This window comes from Parambassis ranga, chromosome 13 (genome assembly GCF_900634625.1).
Source record: "Parambassis ranga chromosome 13, fParRan2.1, whole genome shotgun sequence".
NCBI lineage: Eukaryota > Metazoa > Chordata > Actinopteri > Ambassidae > Parambassis > Parambassis ranga.
Window position 1 is genome coordinate 23,888,863 of NC_041033.1, and position 16,823 is coordinate 23,905,685.

The 16,823-nt window shown below is 46.9% G+C and overlaps 1 protein-coding gene and 1 long non-coding RNA gene across 6 annotated transcripts in view; both read right to left on the bottom strand.

The window, feature by feature from the left end:
* Window positions 1–7,929: 7,929 nt before the first annotated feature.
* Window positions 7,930–9,340, bottom strand: LOC114445389 (uncharacterized). Of its 3 annotated transcripts, none has more exons than XR_003671631.1 (3): window positions 9,242–9,340; window positions 8,387–8,519; window positions 7,930–8,069 (listed from the first exon to the last, which is right to left on the bottom strand). It is a non-coding gene; the product is annotated as an uncharacterized LOC114445389 (long non-coding RNA). The 3 variants fall into 3 exon arrangements; XR_003671632.1 differs by having other exon boundaries at window positions 9,249–9,339; XR_003671633.1 differs by having other exon boundaries at window positions 9,202–9,311.
* Window positions 9,341–10,451: 1,111 nt separating this feature from the next.
* The window catches only part of LOC114445013 (fibroblast growth factor 12-like), a 27,211-nt gene continuing 20,839 nt past the window's right edge, over window positions 10,452–16,823 (bottom strand). For all 3 annotated transcript variants that reach the window (XM_028419939.1, XM_028419938.1, XM_028419937.1), the window contains exons 3-5: window positions 16,695–16,798; window positions 14,725–14,923; window positions 10,452–14,284 (exon numbers count right to left, since the gene is read on the bottom strand). In XM_028419939.1, the coding sequence (XP_028275740.1) occupies window positions 14,133–14,284; window positions 14,725–14,923; window positions 16,695–16,798 (455 nt within the window). In that variant the 3' untranslated portion in view covers window positions 10,452–14,132. The remainder of the gene's footprint in view (window positions 14,285–14,724; window positions 14,924–16,694; window positions 16,799–16,823) is intronic.

Consider the following 16,823-nt stretch of genomic DNA (forward strand, 5'->3'; position numbering starts at 1 on the left):
ACGTTCAGGAGCAGAACTCTATATCTATATTATATATAGATTAATATTACCTTCAATTTAGTGGTCAAACAGGTGTAGATTAGTAGTTGGGGGTTTGCGGCTCCGAGTGCGCTCTGTTTAGTGGGAAACCAGCCCAAATGGTTCTTTTAATGCTGAAGGCTGCCGACCCCTGGTATAGTATGTATATATATATTTATAGTATAATATCTTTTATATATTGCTTTTTATGCACCGAAACTGGAGGTCCTGGTCCTGAAACTGGAGGTCCTGGTCCTGTCCATGTGAGCTCATTGGGGTTCTTAAAGAACAGTGGGTGTTACAGAGGAGGAGGACCAGAGAGGACTACAGTCCACTCACTGCTTTGTGTCTTCAGGAGGACACTAACCTGGGTTTGGTTGCCGTCTCATCTTGAGGACACAATTAAAACTCTGAAGCTGATTCTGCCGCTCAGATTTTTGACTCTTCGTCTAGTTTTTACAGCAAAGCAGCAGGTGGAGTCCAGCACATGTTAGCCCGCTGCATTGTGGGTAGTGTAGGATTAAAGGGACTCACCTGACATGAAATAGTGCCGGAAATAAAACAAGAGACCACCAGAGACAGCCAGGACCAGGACCAGGACCAGAAGGACCAGAAGGACTTTGGCCCAGGTTGGAAATCTTTCTGTGGAGGAACACAAAGAACAGCATGACCTCTGACCTCTGACCTTCCATAGGAAAAATGTGTTGCTCATCTGTTGTTCAATCTCATCTTGTCAGATCAGTTGGAGCTTCTCATATTTGTATCATTCTGTTAACTTTTGTTTCTCAATTATTGCTCCTAAATGTAAAATGAAAAAAGACATCACTGAGACAAAGGAGGTTGAGTTGAGATAACCATTTAAGCAATAATTGAGAAGTGGGATAAACAGACCTTATAATTGTATCCCTGTGATCTCAATTATGTCTTGTTATTTTGGATGAGAACACATGAGACAAATCTGAGACAGCTATGAAACAAATCTAAGAAATATGAGCCATAAAAGAGATCTCATCATTGTGTGTTCAAAGTCTCTTCCATGTCTGGATTATTTCTCTTAAATGTCTTACTGAAGCTATTCAGGAGAATGATGTCTGAGCCATACAAGAACAAACTGAGAATTGATTAATTATCTGTAGTAATTAGAAATAACTGTAAAAACAAACAATACTCAAAATTGAGAAGTTCAACACTTTATTTAGTTATTTATTTGGGTAACATCATTAGTACATTATAATGGTTTATCAGTATAGGGCAGCAGCATGTAGACAATACAAAAATAAAGATTCAATCATCATCTACTCAAGAGATTCTCTCTCTTAATAATCTAGGGCATTTATTGAAAATAGCTGATCTACAAGCTCACAAAGCTACTATAGATCAGGCTGTTTCTCAGACTGGGACTATACAGTAACATCTGGTCATGGTTGTGGTTTACAGCTTTTTCACTCACCTTCACCTGAGCCGCACGTCTTCATATCCATTAGTAATCAGTTACAGTTAGTTAACGTTAGCATAACTCTCTCCATAAAGCAAACATTACCTTAGTTAACCCATGGTGACGCAGTATCAGCCTTAATCCTATGGCTGCTGAAGTCTCTGACCATCATGGGTTTTGTCAGCATTTTCCTGGCAAACACTAAATAAAAGTTAAGACGCAGCGTTGACTGCGCAGCTTGGAGTACTGGTATCTGCTTCTTCTTGTTACAGCTAGCTAACAGGGCTCCGGTCTGAATAGAAACGCAGTCCGGAGTCTCTTTGTCGATGGTCACTACACCTACAGCAGTTCTCAAACATTTTAAAGTCACAGCACCTAAATTAATATGCCGTGGAAGCTAGCTAAAGTTACTTGTAGGACAGACGCCATTAAAGTTACCTCCACCTTACAACGAACCACTCTGACACAGCAGTTTCACACAAATACAAAATAAACAACACAATACACACAGATATGCCAAACTCCCGTTGTACATAGACATAAACAATCAAATGTTTAAAGTTACCTCATCCCGCTTCCAAAGGGCGCTAGCTTAAACAAGAACTCTACGTCAGAATTCAGATTGCTCGTCCTTTTCCTCTGCTCAAAGCGTTCCTACCACAGAGCAAGGTTTAAGAAACAGACAGAGGTGAGAACAAGGTAAATCACTTATTTTCTCCTGACTGTATGTGAATATGTAAAGTTAAACAACTAACATCCGCTGTCTACGTGTGTCTTACCGTGCAGGAGAAACCATAAAAATGCAATGGGGAAAGGAAACAAACGCTATTTATAATGCACACTCCGCCACAAGGTGGCACTGTATCCCCATGATACTACAATTATTTTACTGACCAAAATACACTGTACAGACTGTTTACGGTCATTTTCAACAACATTACGTGACTAATACAGATTATGCTTCCTCCCTGTCCGAATCTCTGCGTAGCCAGAACAAAAGTTGTAATGTCAACGACCAACGGACACGTCTGTGGTCTGTTCCACTCACTGTGTTTTTTTTCTCCAGAACTTTCCCGCACATTCCCATTTTGAACTTCTTCTTCTTCTGCTGCTGCTTCTTCGTTTCCAGCAGGCTGCACGCCATGTGGTATGCTGCTGCCCCCCTACAGGCCAGGCTTGGTCTAACACGGTTTAGAAACATGAACACCGATGGTGGCCTGTTTCTTCCATAGTAACTGAAGTAAATACATTGGACTCATTTTTTACAGGCTGTATTTCTTCTGTCAATCCATTCCCCAATCCATCTTTATTTATAGAGCACTATGAAACAACAAGCTCAGCCAAAGTGATGTACACAACCTATCAAGAGTAGATTAAATTACTAATGAATTAAAATAAAATAATGGTTTATCACTGAGCACATGTGACAGACGTGACATGCCAGATGATTATTGAACTAGTATGTGCTCTATTATGTGTTACACTTTCTCTCTTTTACTGCTCTATACAATACGGCTTAGCTGTGTTGTCACGACCTGGTGTTTTAGTTCTGGTTTTGTTTCCTTGTTTTGGGTTTTTAGTTTAATCTGTATTTAGTTCTTGTCTAGTCTTGTCTTGTGTTTCCTGTTTTACTTTGGTAGTCCTGTCCTCCCTGTGTATTGTCTTGTGTTTTACTTCCTGTGTTTTCCCTCCTTGTGTGATCACCAGCCCTGCCCTATGTGTGCCACCTGTGCTTCGTTGTCTTCCCTGGTCCCTTTGTATATAGTCTGTGTCTTCCCCTCTGTCTTTGCTAGTTCGTCTCATCTGGTGTAGGGTTTGTTTCTAAGTCTTGTCCATGCCATGCCATGCCTTGTTCCTCACCTACCCCATGTACTTCTGCCTGACCTTGGCGTGATCCAGGTAGAAGCCTTGTTCATGCCATGTTTTTTGTTCCTGCCTTTTTACGCCATGTGCCTGTTTTTCTTAATCTAGTTCTGCCACGCAAAGTGTGATTTTTAGTTAGTTATTTTGTACTTTTCCTTTGACCACACTGAGTGAGATTTTTGGTTTTTGTATTGTTTTGCCCTCCTGGCTTTGAATAAAGGAGCTTTTGTTAGCCTTAACCGCTCCATGCCTCTGCATTTGTGTCCTCCTCCTGCCGAACCCTGACATGTGTATTCTGTCAAATAAGAAAAAACCCAAAACAACTGTGTGTTCATCTACATATCTGCACTACTGTCAGAAAACAAGTTAATTAAATTGATGAGCAAGATGTTAACATGTAGAAAGTTCATACATTTTAAAAAACTACTGTTTGTGGTAATGTTATTAATGTAAATGTTTAGGTTTTTCGAACTCAAAATTGGTAAGAAATCAACAAATTTTGTAATGATGTATATACACTGCTCAAATAATAAAGGGAACACCAAATTAACACCTCCTAGATCTCAATTAATGGAATATTCCAGTTGAAAATCAGAATGAGGCTCAGTACTGTGTGTGGCCTCCCTACAATGCCTGGGCATGCTCCTGATGAGGCAGAAAATGCTCTCCTGAGGGATCTCCTCCCAGACCTGGATTAAAGCATCAGTCCACTCCCGGAGGATGGAACTAGACATGATGTCCCAGATCTGCTGGATTGGATTCAGGTCTGGGGAACGGGCGGGCCAGTCCATAGCATTAATGCCTCCATCATGCAGGAATCCAGGACCCACTGCACCAGCATATGGTCTCACAGTGGGTCTGAGAATCTCATCCTGATACCTAATGGCAGTCAGGGTACCTCTGCCTAACACATGGAGGGCTGTGCCTCCAAAGAAATGCCTCCCCACACCATCACTGACCCACCACCAAACCGCTCATGCTGGAGGATGTTGCAGGCAGCAGAACATTCTCCACGGCGTCTCCAGACTCTGTCACGTCTGTCACATGTGCTCAGTGTGAACCTGCTCCCAACTATGAAGAGCACAGAGCGCCAATGGTGAATCTGCCAATCACCCTGCACGGTGTTGGGCTGTGAGCACAAGCCCCACTTGTGGATGTCGGGCCCTCATACCACCCTCATGGAGTCTGTTTCTGGCAGAAACATGCATATTAGTGTCCTGCTGGAGATCATGTTGCAGGGCTCTGGCTCCTCCTGCTCCTCCTTGCACAAAGGAGGAGGTAGTGGTCCTGCTGCTGGGTTGTTGCTCTCCTACGGCCCCCTCCACGTCTCCTGGTGTACCGGCCTGTCTCCTGGTGTACTGGCCTGTCTTCTGGTGTACTGTCCTGTCTTCTGGTGTACTGGCCTGTCTCCTGGTGTGCTGGCCTGTCTTCTGGTGTACTGTCCTGTCTTCTGGTGTACTGGCCTGTCTCCTGGTGTGCTGGCCTGTCTTCTGGTGTGCTGGCCTGTCTCCTGGTGTGCTGGCCTGTCTTCTGGTGTGCTGGCCTGTCTTCTGGTGTACTGTCCTGTCTCCTGTGTACCGGCCTGTCTCCTGGTATCTCCTTCACACTATGGATACTGTGCTGACAGACACAGCAAACCTTCTTGCCACAGCTCTCACTGATGGTCCATTCTGGATGAGCTGCACTACCTGAGCAACTTCTGTGGTTGTAGACACCGCCTCATGCTACCTCTAGGGGTGAGAGCACTGACAAAATGCAAAAGTGAGCAAGCATCAGGCAGAAAGGATGAGAGCAGAGAGATGGTCTGTGGTCAGCACCTGCAGAACCTCTCCTTTATAGGGGTTGTCTTGATAATTGCATCTCATTTCCACCTGTTGTCTGTTCCATTTGCACAACAGCAGCTGAAACTGATTCACAATCAGTGTTGATCCTAACTGGACAGGCTGATTTGACAGAAGTGTGACTGTTTTGGAGTTACATTGTGTTCTTTGAGTGTTTTTTTGAGCAGTGTATATACTGGGGACCAGCATGGTATCAATACGGGCCACGGGGCACAAGAAGTCATCGTTCGCTGTTGTTCTCGGTTGCCATGTAATGGACAGAAACTTCCGCCTATGGAAGAGGAAGATGCTGCCTAAAGAAAAGTTTCCAGCAAGAATCTTCGTTAAGGAGAAACGAGGAGATGAGGAGAAAATGGGAGAGTGGCTCAGGGGGGTTTATGTGAAGAGACCGGATGTTTTTTTCACGCCTCACCCTCGCTGCTGATCTGCGACTCTAAGTGCGCCCGCCTCACCGCCAGTGTAAAAAACCAGGCGAAGCTGATGAATTCAGAGCTTGCCGTAATCCCGGGAGGGTTAACAAAGAACTCCAAGCCAGACTTCAGACCAGATACTACTGGTACCACATGAGAGAAGATGTGGCCCTCTGGTGCCGGACTTGTGCTGACTGTGCCTGCAGAGCCAGGCCCCACAAGACCCCACAAGCCCCCATGGGAACTGTCAGAGTTGGAGCGCCCATGGAGCGCATCGCACTAGACATTATGGGTCCACTGAATGAGACAGAGCGCAAAAACCGCTATGTGCTCGTAATACAGGAATATTTCACAAAATGGACTGAAGCGTTTCCTATCCCAGACGAAAAGGCCATGACAGTGGCACAGGTGGTTGCAACTGAATGGGTGTGTCGCTTCGGAATGCCTCACTCTATGCACAGCGATCAGGGGCGCAATTTTGAATCAGAAGTATTCCAGGAAATGTGCCGCCTATTTGGCATTGAGAAAACCCACACTACGCCATTCAGACCTCAGTCCGATGGGCAGGTCGAACGTTTCAATTCAAAAGATCCTGGCCTCTACTGTGGAACGCTGTCACTGGGATTGGGACCTGATGATTCCATATGCAGTTATGGCCTACAGGGCGACCAAGCACAGTGCTACTGGTATTACACCTAACTACATGATGTTCGGACATGAAATAAATGAGCCGGTGGACCTTGCGCCCTGCAGCCTGCACGTCAGCGCAGAAGACCAGTCTGGTACGGGGGACTGGGTCACTGAATCATAACCGCTCATGCGGGTACTAGAGATTTCATAGTTACATTGGACTCTAGTCTTGTTTGTAATGTTCTATGCAGTTGCTAAAAATAAGTACCTTTTTCATTGTGTATTGTTAAAAAAAAGAGGTAATGGCTTTCTATACTTGCACTTTATTTTGGTTTGATTGTATGTTGTTTGCGGATTACGGGACTTATCAGTTAGTATTATATCCGGATGCCAGAGAATAGGAGTTGCAATGTATTTTGTTTAATATATGACAATGACATGTCCATGCATTTCCTTTTTTTTTACTCACCTGTTCACTGCTAAATGGGCTAGGTTTATCACTGACTAGACACTAATATTTGTAGTACAACTTACCTGCTTATTTGCTCCCTGTAATATGTTGGACACAGCTATCTCTTCTATTTTCTTTTCTTAGGCCTACAGATATAGAGATTGTGTGCCAGATTATGTGTTGATGTTATTTGGATGGATGGAATTAGTATTAATTGCTAATCCATGGTGGGGGTACTGTTGTGAGATGTGTCTAGTGTATGTGTAAGCCAGGCAGCTCAGAGTGAATGGTGTGTGAGGGATTGTGTGTGCGCCCGGGGGCGTGCCGGGGAGAAGGCTTGGGTACGAGCCTGGAGAGAGAAAAACTGGGTGAAGGTTAGCTGGCGACCAGAGGAAAGTTAGTTTACTCCCATGTTTTCATGTGCAGTACTAGTCAAATAAAGTCAAGTGGACTGATGTGAGGTCAGACTCTGCATGGAGGTGGTGTCACGCTGCAGCTGTGTTTCTATAATGAGCCTCAGTCATGATGCCGGTGCTCTGGCTCAGTGAGCTAACTAGTTAGCTGCTGTCTGCTAACACAGGTCCATCCATGAATGTGTGATGAACATGAATCATCACATGAATCTACAGCAGGAACACTGACACAGTAAACATGCTGAATGCCTGTTTGTTATCAGCAGCCTCTCTGTTCACTTGATGCCCACAGCCTGCCTCATGACACACAGACCTGTCCACAGCTGCTTCTGGACTCAACATGGACATTAACTACACATGCTCCATTTTACTTTGATTATTTTAACCTGTTCACATCCTTTGGAAATCAATCATATATATTCAGTGTGAGTACTTTTACTTTGAATACTTTAAGTACATTTAAAAGTACTTAAGACTTTTACTTTAGTAGGCTTGTTGATGCAGCACTTCTACTTTTACTTAAGTACCAAGCTTCAGTACTTCCTCCACCACTGGTGCTCATTTATATCTAGGAGACGTAATAGTGACACAAACAAGATCTCATCTGAAATTTTGCTTTGCTATGACCTGGATCTACAGCAGGTGTTGTGGTGTGTTGCTGACCTTTGACCTGCAGCTGTACGTCAGTTACTCTCCTCTGTCCTATCTGTGCGTCTCTGATGGTGCAGGTGTAGGTGCCGCTGTCAGACAGTTTGAGGTTGGTCAAGTTCAGGGTCAGGTCTTCAGAATCCTCCAGAGCGTCAGCGTTCATGGACGTTCGTCCCCTGTAAGCCTGGTTCTGCTCCATCAGCTCGTCTCCTGCCAGCTGACGCTGGTGGACGGTTGAAGGACAGAGGTCTTCACGGCTCCACACCACTGTGGGGTCCTCCAGGTCAAAAGTGTAAAAGTCACAGGGCAGCAGGACAGAGTCCCCCTCATACAGCTCCACAGCTGAGACATGCTGGGACCCTGTGAGGGCACAGAGACAGAGAGACGGTCCATCTGAGCAGCTGACCTCTTGTGCCCTTACTGGTCTGTCCTCAGGTGAGACAGACAGCAGTGTTTAACGTGCAGCTCAGCCTCTGGATGAAGCATCAAATGTTTGATATGTGCTGAAGGCACAAACACATGATGATACATGCTACAAACACAACTCAACAACATCAGCAAATACTAGACCAAAGAGCAGCTCTGAAACAGGTGGAACAGTATCAGTGAGGGACAGGTGGTCCTGCTGATCAGACTGAGACAGGAAGAAGCCGTGAGGCTGAGGAAGCTCCTCTTACCCTGCAGGAGGATCACACACAGCACCAACACCTTCATCTTCAGCAGCTCCGACCCAACCTGACCGTCAGCTCCACATACAGGAAGGATCAGGCCGAGCTCCGTCCAATCACAGCACAGGAGGACCCACACAACCTGAAAGCACAGCAGAGACACTATGAGGGACCTGAAGGGACCAATCAGAGCTCTGCACAGTGTCAACGTCATCCAGAGATGAAGGACAGGAAATCTGAGAGCTGCTCAGAGACGCTTCAAAGCAGCAGAGACACTGTTAAAGGTTCAGCTGGACCCTCAGGACACAGAGGACTAAAGTCCAACATGTGACTGCAGGGACAGCAAACAGTGAGCTGATGTGGACAACCTGTGACAACAAAGAGGATGCCTGAGACAGACAGACACTGACTGAGACTTCAGAGGACAGACAGACACTGACTGAGACTTCAGAGGACAGACAGACACTGACAGAGATCTCAGAGGACAGACAGATACTGAGACTTCAGAGGACAGACACTAACTGAGACTTCAGAGAACAGAGACACTGACTGAGACTTCAGAGGACAGACAGACACTGACAGTCTTCAGAGGACAGACAGACACTAACAGAGATCTCAGAGGACAGACAGATACTGAGACTTCAGAGGACAGACAGACACTGACAGACTTCAGAGGACAGACAGACACTGACAGTCTTCAGAGGACAGACACACACTGACAGTCTTCAGAGGACAGACAGACACTGACAGTCTTCAGAGGACAGTTCAATCAGAGCTCTGTCAGCAGATGGAGCTCAAACTGCAGACGTCTTTCATTCACTCACACAACATGTCTGCTCCACCTTTACTCCTCTCTGTCCACACCTGTTACCTTCACCAGGATCCAGACCCTCACAGAGACGTCACAGTGTCCTCACAGGGTCCATAGCGTCCTCACAGTTTCCACACTCAGAGTCAATGAGGACTCACCTGATACCACCTGATTATCTCACCTGGAACGCACACAAACCAGTTTGACTGAGAACACACCTTTATCAGGAAACACACACACACACTGTGAAGCAGCAGTCAAATCGTATCAAAGGTTAAACAGATCAAAGTGTATCCGGTCTTCCAGGTCAGAGGTCAGATGTGTTTAAACTGTGATGTTGTGATGCTGGGTCTGTCACATGCTGCTGCTCCATCACACTGACCTGTTCTCTACACCTGTCCTGGACTGACTCTAAGGTGCAGCAGAGGCCATGTGTGCTCGGTGGGCGCCCTCTGCTGGATCTTTGGACACACTGCAGTGAATGATGCTGTCTGAGATTTTCACAATAAAAGCCTGAATCTTTCCTCAGAGGATTGTTTTGTTTTCATCGTTTGCTTCCTGGTTTCACACAATAATGAACATGTGACACAACAATCCACTGATCAGTGCAGATCATCACTGTCACATGTATTGATGACCTCACTGATCATTAGCTTTGATCCTGGTACAATAGTGGTGCCTTCACTTACCTCCTCATCAGCTGAGCTGCATTCAGGGTCACTCAGAGTTTCCACCATCAGCATCAGCTCACTGTGTGTTGTGTTTTGTTGTGTTGAGATGGTGCAGTGTGGTTGTGTCTCTGCTGGTTAAAGGTGATGAAGCTCTCTGTGTTTTGTGTGTCTGTGCTGCAGCTCCTTTTACCTTCAGGAGGAACAGAGAGTTTTGAAGAAGCCTCATCACAGATCAGCTGCCGGCAGGAACTTTATTTTGAAACTCAGTCAGATTTCCTCTGCACTACTTTAAAGGCTGCAGCATAGAGGACAACATGAGCACAAAGTCACTGACTGAAACAAGTCTTCATGAAGCAACAGACACTGACAGCACCTCCTGACTGGCCTCTGATTGGTCAGAACTGACAGCACTTCCTGACTGGACTCTGATTGGTCAGATCCAAACCTCCTTTGTTTACATGTGATACAACATGTGTGTAACGCTCAGATCTCAGCTGCTGTTGTTCAATAATTATTTCACATTGAGTCATGAATGACAGGCGGGTCAGACTGAGGTTTCATACTTTTTTAATTTTTCATCTTTTTCATCCTGCTGCGTGTTGGCGATGACGTTTTTCTAATATATGATGCGTTATATGAAGGTGTCTCAGAAAAGGTGCAAACATCAGCAAACACAAAGAAAGACCCAGAAACGTTTCAACATGGCGACAGCTCGTCCTCCCAGCTCTGTCACTCGGTAATGACATCATCACTCTGCGTCAGACAGATGTCAGCGGTGCCTCCTGCAGGCCGAGTGTCTCTGACATCACAGACGTCCACGGCAGGGTGTCCTCTCTATGTATTCTACTTCGACCACCAGACTGATGCTGCCTTCAGGGGCCGCAGGACCAGGCTGACCCCGTCCTGTGATCACAGAGGATCCAGATCCAGAAAATATGTCAGAACATCTGAAGTTAATGCTGCAGACACAGTTCAGACGTTCGCAGATATTTTCTGATCAATTGTTTTGATTTGTACACATTTATTATTAGAGGTCCGGAGGAGACTTTTAAAAACTTTTCTACATCAATTTAAAATATTATCTTCGGTTTTGAGTCTCGGTCTGTTTGGATTAACCGTTTTTAATTTCAAAATTAAAACCAGAGGTGACAGATTGATCCACCTGATCAATCACAGTTCTGAATGATCAGTGATGATGAGGACAAACTGAGGAGCTCGCTCCTGTGTGGCCCTGAAGGCAGCCCGTCTGGACCGGACGCTCGTGTTTCAGCTCCTGTTGGTCCAAACTGGAAGACGTTCTCAGAGGCAGTACGGTGGATTGTGATTGGTTCATTCTTTGTCCTTCATCATTCCATCTTCAACAACAAAAATACAACAATGTAAAAATCAGCCAAACTCTTCAGCCCCGCCCACCCTGACCCCGCCCCCTTTCTTCATCTCTGGATTCAAAATGGCGGCAGGAGCAGCAGCGTGTTGGCTAACAGTGCTAACAGTTATATTTCGTCCACATGCACATTCTTTAATGATCAGAGTGAAAATGCTTCAAGCTACAAACATCTGTTTTTATTTCCTGTCAGCTGACGGGAGGAGGCGGAGTCCCAAAATCATCCAGTCTGTGCTGCATTCGAGGACAGTCTGCACATTTATGACTTTATGCCTCACACTGTGTCTCAGTGTTTGCTCTGATTTCTGGAGAGAATCTCTGAAGGCAGTGACCTGACGGCGCCTTCCTGTCAGCTGACTGGCTCGTTTTGTAAACGTTGAGGCGTTTTTGGGAAAATCTGCCGGTAACTGTTGAGAGGAGTAAAGGGTTCAAGTAGGAGAAGGTTTGGAGAGGGCAGTGCAGCGACTCAGTCTGATGTTCAAACAGGAAGTCCTGATGATCCATCTAAAACACTTCCTGTTACCTTCAATGCAAAGGCTCTCAAACTGGATCACTAAAATATCTGCAGGCTTTTACTTTGAAAGACAGCAGGAAGTGTTTTCCAAGTGAAAGGTCATTAGTTCAGCTGAGGTCGGAGTTTTCAGGGCAGTGCTCTTCACCTGAACGAAGCAGGGCAGTGTTAAACAGGCTACCATGTCCTCCCGTCAGCTGACACCTGAACGCATCACGGACCAGGAAGTCAAACCAGGAGAGGACGGGGACGTCCACTTTACCCAACAGAGACGCTCTTTAACGCAGCTTTCTGCTGGATTTTTAGCATGACGTCACTGTCGCCTCCTGCTACAGAATTCCCAGGTTTCCTGAACACATCATGACCAGAGCGTTCACAGCCATGTGGGGGCGCTAACACAGGCTGCTGCCAATGTTCGCCTGGGTCAGACACTGCAGGTGGTTTCCATGGTTTCAGCGTCATGACTTACTGACGAGGCAAAGCATCGTAATCAATCAGCAAACCTGTCAATCAAAGATCAATATATGACACAAACATTATTTCTCATTTCAGTTCAAGCAAGTGGAGATTTAGCAAAAAACACTGTGTGTGCCCATCAATAAAACAAACTGATCGATATGTAATCACATGCATCACTTTCTGTTTGTACATAAAGAAATCAATTCGTCAATAATCAGCCGATCAGGGAGCAGTAACACTGACCAGGGGCTGCCTCTGGTGGGACTGTTCTCTGGTGTGTGATTGGCCAGTGAACTGAAAGGGGGTGTGGCCTTTCTAATGCCTGTAACAGTGCACAAATCAGGGCACCTGAATGCATCACAACCACAAGACTTTAGGCTGTGAGAGCATGCTTAGAAATCCTCATCGCATCGTCACAGAGTCCTGGCTGTCGGTCAGTCCTGTTCAGAGCGGATCAGTTACACATTCATCTCCGAACGTCCCCAAAACCCCCAAACGTCAGGCGTCACCACACTGTTGGAGATTACATCATGCAATATGGCTGCCTCCTACACACAATGCCCCGACCCTGAAGGCAGCACACGCAGACGTCACATTCCTGCTGCAGTTTTCAGGTGGAGCTCCGATGTTTCAGAATGATTCAGTGAACATCGTTATTACTCTGAGGAGGACCCGAGGACCAGACAGGAAACAGCTGAGGGACATTCAGGGACGTTTTTAAGAGTTACTTTCATGAAAAACTATGAAAAACGTCTCCGGCTCATCATGAAGGGGACGTGTCTCTGTCCTGCGAGGAGTCATAATTTCTATATGGACAGAACTCACTGTCTGAACCTCCTGTCCCACAGGCGGCGCTCTGCAGACAGAATGAAGGCAGCCGAACTGACCAATCAGCAGCCGTTAGCAGCATGCTAGTGTTTGATGGGCTAACTCAGCTTCAGCTGTCAGAGAGACCAGAGGACATCAGGCTGTTCACATTCAGCTCTGATACAGGATCAATACTGACCTGACTGACCTCTGATGACATCACTGATCACTGCTGCTCATCAGACTGTCTGCAGAGCGCCCCCTACAGGAGCTGTGGACAGCTGCAGTGACAGAGTCCGTCCACTTCCTGTTCCACTGTCAGCACATTTACTGTAAACTGACGTCCGTCCTCGTCTTCTTTGATCTGAAGTTTGTCTTTCAGGTCTGTCCTCCCCAGTCAACAGGTAATCTGATTACTTTATGGAGGCTTTCTGCAGACTGCAAGCTAGGAGCTCCACCTGAAGGCTGCTGGCCAATGACAGGAAGGGGGCGTCTGTTTCCTCCACAGGTCCCTCCCTCTCTGGCAGTGTCTGCAACCAAACCCACAGCAGCTCCCCGAAAACTAAAGAACACAGCAGCTGACACAGAACGTCTCCTCATCCTGACTGGACAGAACAACACAGAGGAGAGGAAGAGGAAGAGGAAGAGGAAGAGGAAGAGGAAGAAGCGCGGCGTGTTGAAAGTGCGACAGTCTTTGCATTCATTAGGAAATGAAAGTGAAGGTTCTACATGGCTTAAAGCTTTGGAGTTCTCAGCGCTCGCTCGATCATCTTGTCTTCATCGTGACATGAAGATGATGATGGTGATGATTACATGTGGTGGTGTGCTAGCCTCCCGTCGCCGTTTCAGCAGGGCTTTTTGCATAAAATGTAAATCATCATCATCAACGTCCTGAATTTTCCCCAAACAAGCCCCGCCCCCTTGCCCCTCCCCCGTTTGATTTAAAATACTTCATCACGAGCAAGAAGATGTTTCCCACGGTTTTAGCTTCTTTTTTCTTTGTTTTCCTCGCCGTCGTCATGGCGGTTGTTGTCGTCGTCGGTGTGGTTTGTTGAACAGAGGGAGTGTTACAATGGGAGTTCTCCTCCTCCTCCTGCGGGGGGCGCTCCAGGCTATGACCCCTCCTGCTCTGTGGTCTCCTCCTCCTGCTGCTGCTGCCGCTCCAGGCTCCTCGCCCGCTCCTCGCTGTTCATCGTTGGGCTCCGCGAGGACTTGAGCAGCTTCTCCTCCAGCTCGTGCATCGACGGCTCCTTGTACATGCAGACTGCAGGGGGGGACAGAAAAGTGGGATTAGACCAAACTCTGAACTCTGTGTGGAGACACTGGAGGAGAGGAGGGGGTGTGAAGGACATGGAGGAAGAGGAGGAGATGGAGGAAGGTGATAGACAGATATTTTTAAATGAGGATGGGGGAGGAGGGGGGAGGAGGGGGAGGCTCTGAAAGCAGAGACGGAGCTTCATGTTTCCTGTTAAACCTCCGTCTGTGATATTAGAGCTTCACCTTGTCCTCAGAGGAAGTTCCTGCTGGACGACCTCTGAGCTCCACACGGAGCGTCACACTGACACAACAACTAGCCCTGGACCCCCTACTCCTGGACCTGGAGGTGCTCTCTGAACATGTGTTAAGCTGAGCTTTATTAGAACTGAACTAAAGCTCGGCTCCGTCTCTTGAGCGCCGTCTGAAGCAGGTGTGTGTGTGTCTCACCTTCGATGGGTCTGGGGACGAAGTGTGAGCAGGGTTTGGTTTTCTTCACGCGGTTTCCCTTCATGATGACCCCGTCCTTGTTGAGGCCCAGGAACCAGGCGCGGCCGGACTCGTGCTGCCGGTACAGTGTGGACGAGTAGATGACGTAGTAGTTCTCAAACACCGACTCCTTGAACTTACACTCTGCTGTGAACACATCCTGACACACAAACACACAGAGAACATGATGTGGGGGCTTTTATTTTGAAAGAGGACGGTTTGTTTTTGTCCAATCAAAATGTTGGATTCTAGAGAAACGTAAAACCTTCTGATGCCTGCAGGATGTGAGCTGCAGTAACACTACAAATCACCATCAACACACATTAACTGTGCAGACACACAACACCGTGAGCTGTGAGGACACACACCATCACACACTGAAAGGGACAGTGCTGCTCCAACTGTCCGGGCATGTTCTGCTGACAGGAGGCCTAATTTAACCCCATATAACAGGTGTGTGTGTGTGTGTGTGTGTGTGCGTGTGTGCGCGCCCCGGGACATAACAGGTGGTCACAGTGAGCCAATCAGAGCAGAACAACCTCCTGTTTCACTCTGGTTTACCGACCCACTGCTCACACATGTCAACATGGCCGACCAGCTCTGATATAAACTATAAACTCCACCTACACACAGGAAAAGGAGCTGTGTTCCAAACCTGAGGCCGCTGTGAGGACGTTTAGGATATAAACTCAGACATCGTCTGTATATAAGGAGACAGTTGGAGACACTGACCTAAAAACAAACCAGGAAGAAGACCTGATGCTAAACCTGCTAAAACTGCTCCTCAAGACTAGAGCCCGAAACAAGAACAGAATCCAGACACTGAGCAGGAAGAGCCTTAAACACACAGGCTGACGGTGCTGCCAGGTTCCTGCATGTCCGAGCCAACAGAGGGCAGCAGACACCACGCCACCATGAAAGAGTGACGCCATAACTTATTATCAATATTCATATTCAGAAACGCAGAGGAGTCACTGACAGTAGAGCTATAAAAACCATGAATCAAAGGGTTAATAAGTCCTCCACCCTCCTCCTCCTCTGTGGTGCCGTGCTCTCAGTGAAGAGCACTTCGATGGAAGGAGCAGACATGAATAATGGATGCCAGATGGACTCGGTGAGGTGGAGCAGCTGTATCTGTGCTCCGTGAGCTGCTTTCATTGTTCTCTCTGCCCCTCACAGTCCTGGGTGGAGCAGCTCCGTCAGGTGTGGGTCTTAAAGCCGGATCCGTTGGATCCTGTGACGGTCTGAAATACCCTGAAGGAAGATGACACTAGATGAGGCGCTCGGTAACCGGATCTGGGGTCAGGATGTTTTCAGTCTTTTTACTCTGAAGGGGAGCGGCTTGTCTCCGACCCCTGCAGCAGCACCTGAACGCACCACACTGCTGCTAACCACCAGAGCCAGGTCTGATCTGAGTGCTCAGAGGACACGAAGGGTCTTTAAACACAACACACTGAAGCTGACCCAAACACTTCCCTTTTTCAAAATAAAAGCCCCAGCAGAGCTCGGTTCAGTTATTTTACTGTGAAGGGACACATGCAGTGGGGACATTTTGTGGGCCGCTTGCAAAGGATTGTGGGTGTTTTCTAGGTGCAGAGGATAAAGCCAGGATGTGATGATGTGCACACACTCTTCTTCACAGCACCCAACAGACCCCAAAGTGTTTCTTTATTTCAGACGCTGCAGCTGTAGGATCCATATAATTAAAGGGGGGCCCTCAGGTCCAGAGCCGGCACTAAAAACAGTCCAACTGATGTTGTTTGAATATTTTGAAGCGCTCAGCTGAATAAATGATGACTCTTCCTCTCATGTGTTTCCTTCCTGTGAGCCGAGTGTGTCGTCACAGCCACACTGAACTCTTCAGTCTGGAGATAAAATATTAAATATTATCGACCTCGAGGACAAAGTCAAACACTGAGAGCAGGTCTTACTGATGTGTAGAGGAATCCCTCTGCGTTCATGGCCACGTAGAGGGCAGCCTTCACTCCCTGGATCGCCACGACCCTCAGACCCACGGGGATCAGGTTAAAGAGAGCTGCAGGGAGAGACGGACACAGAGA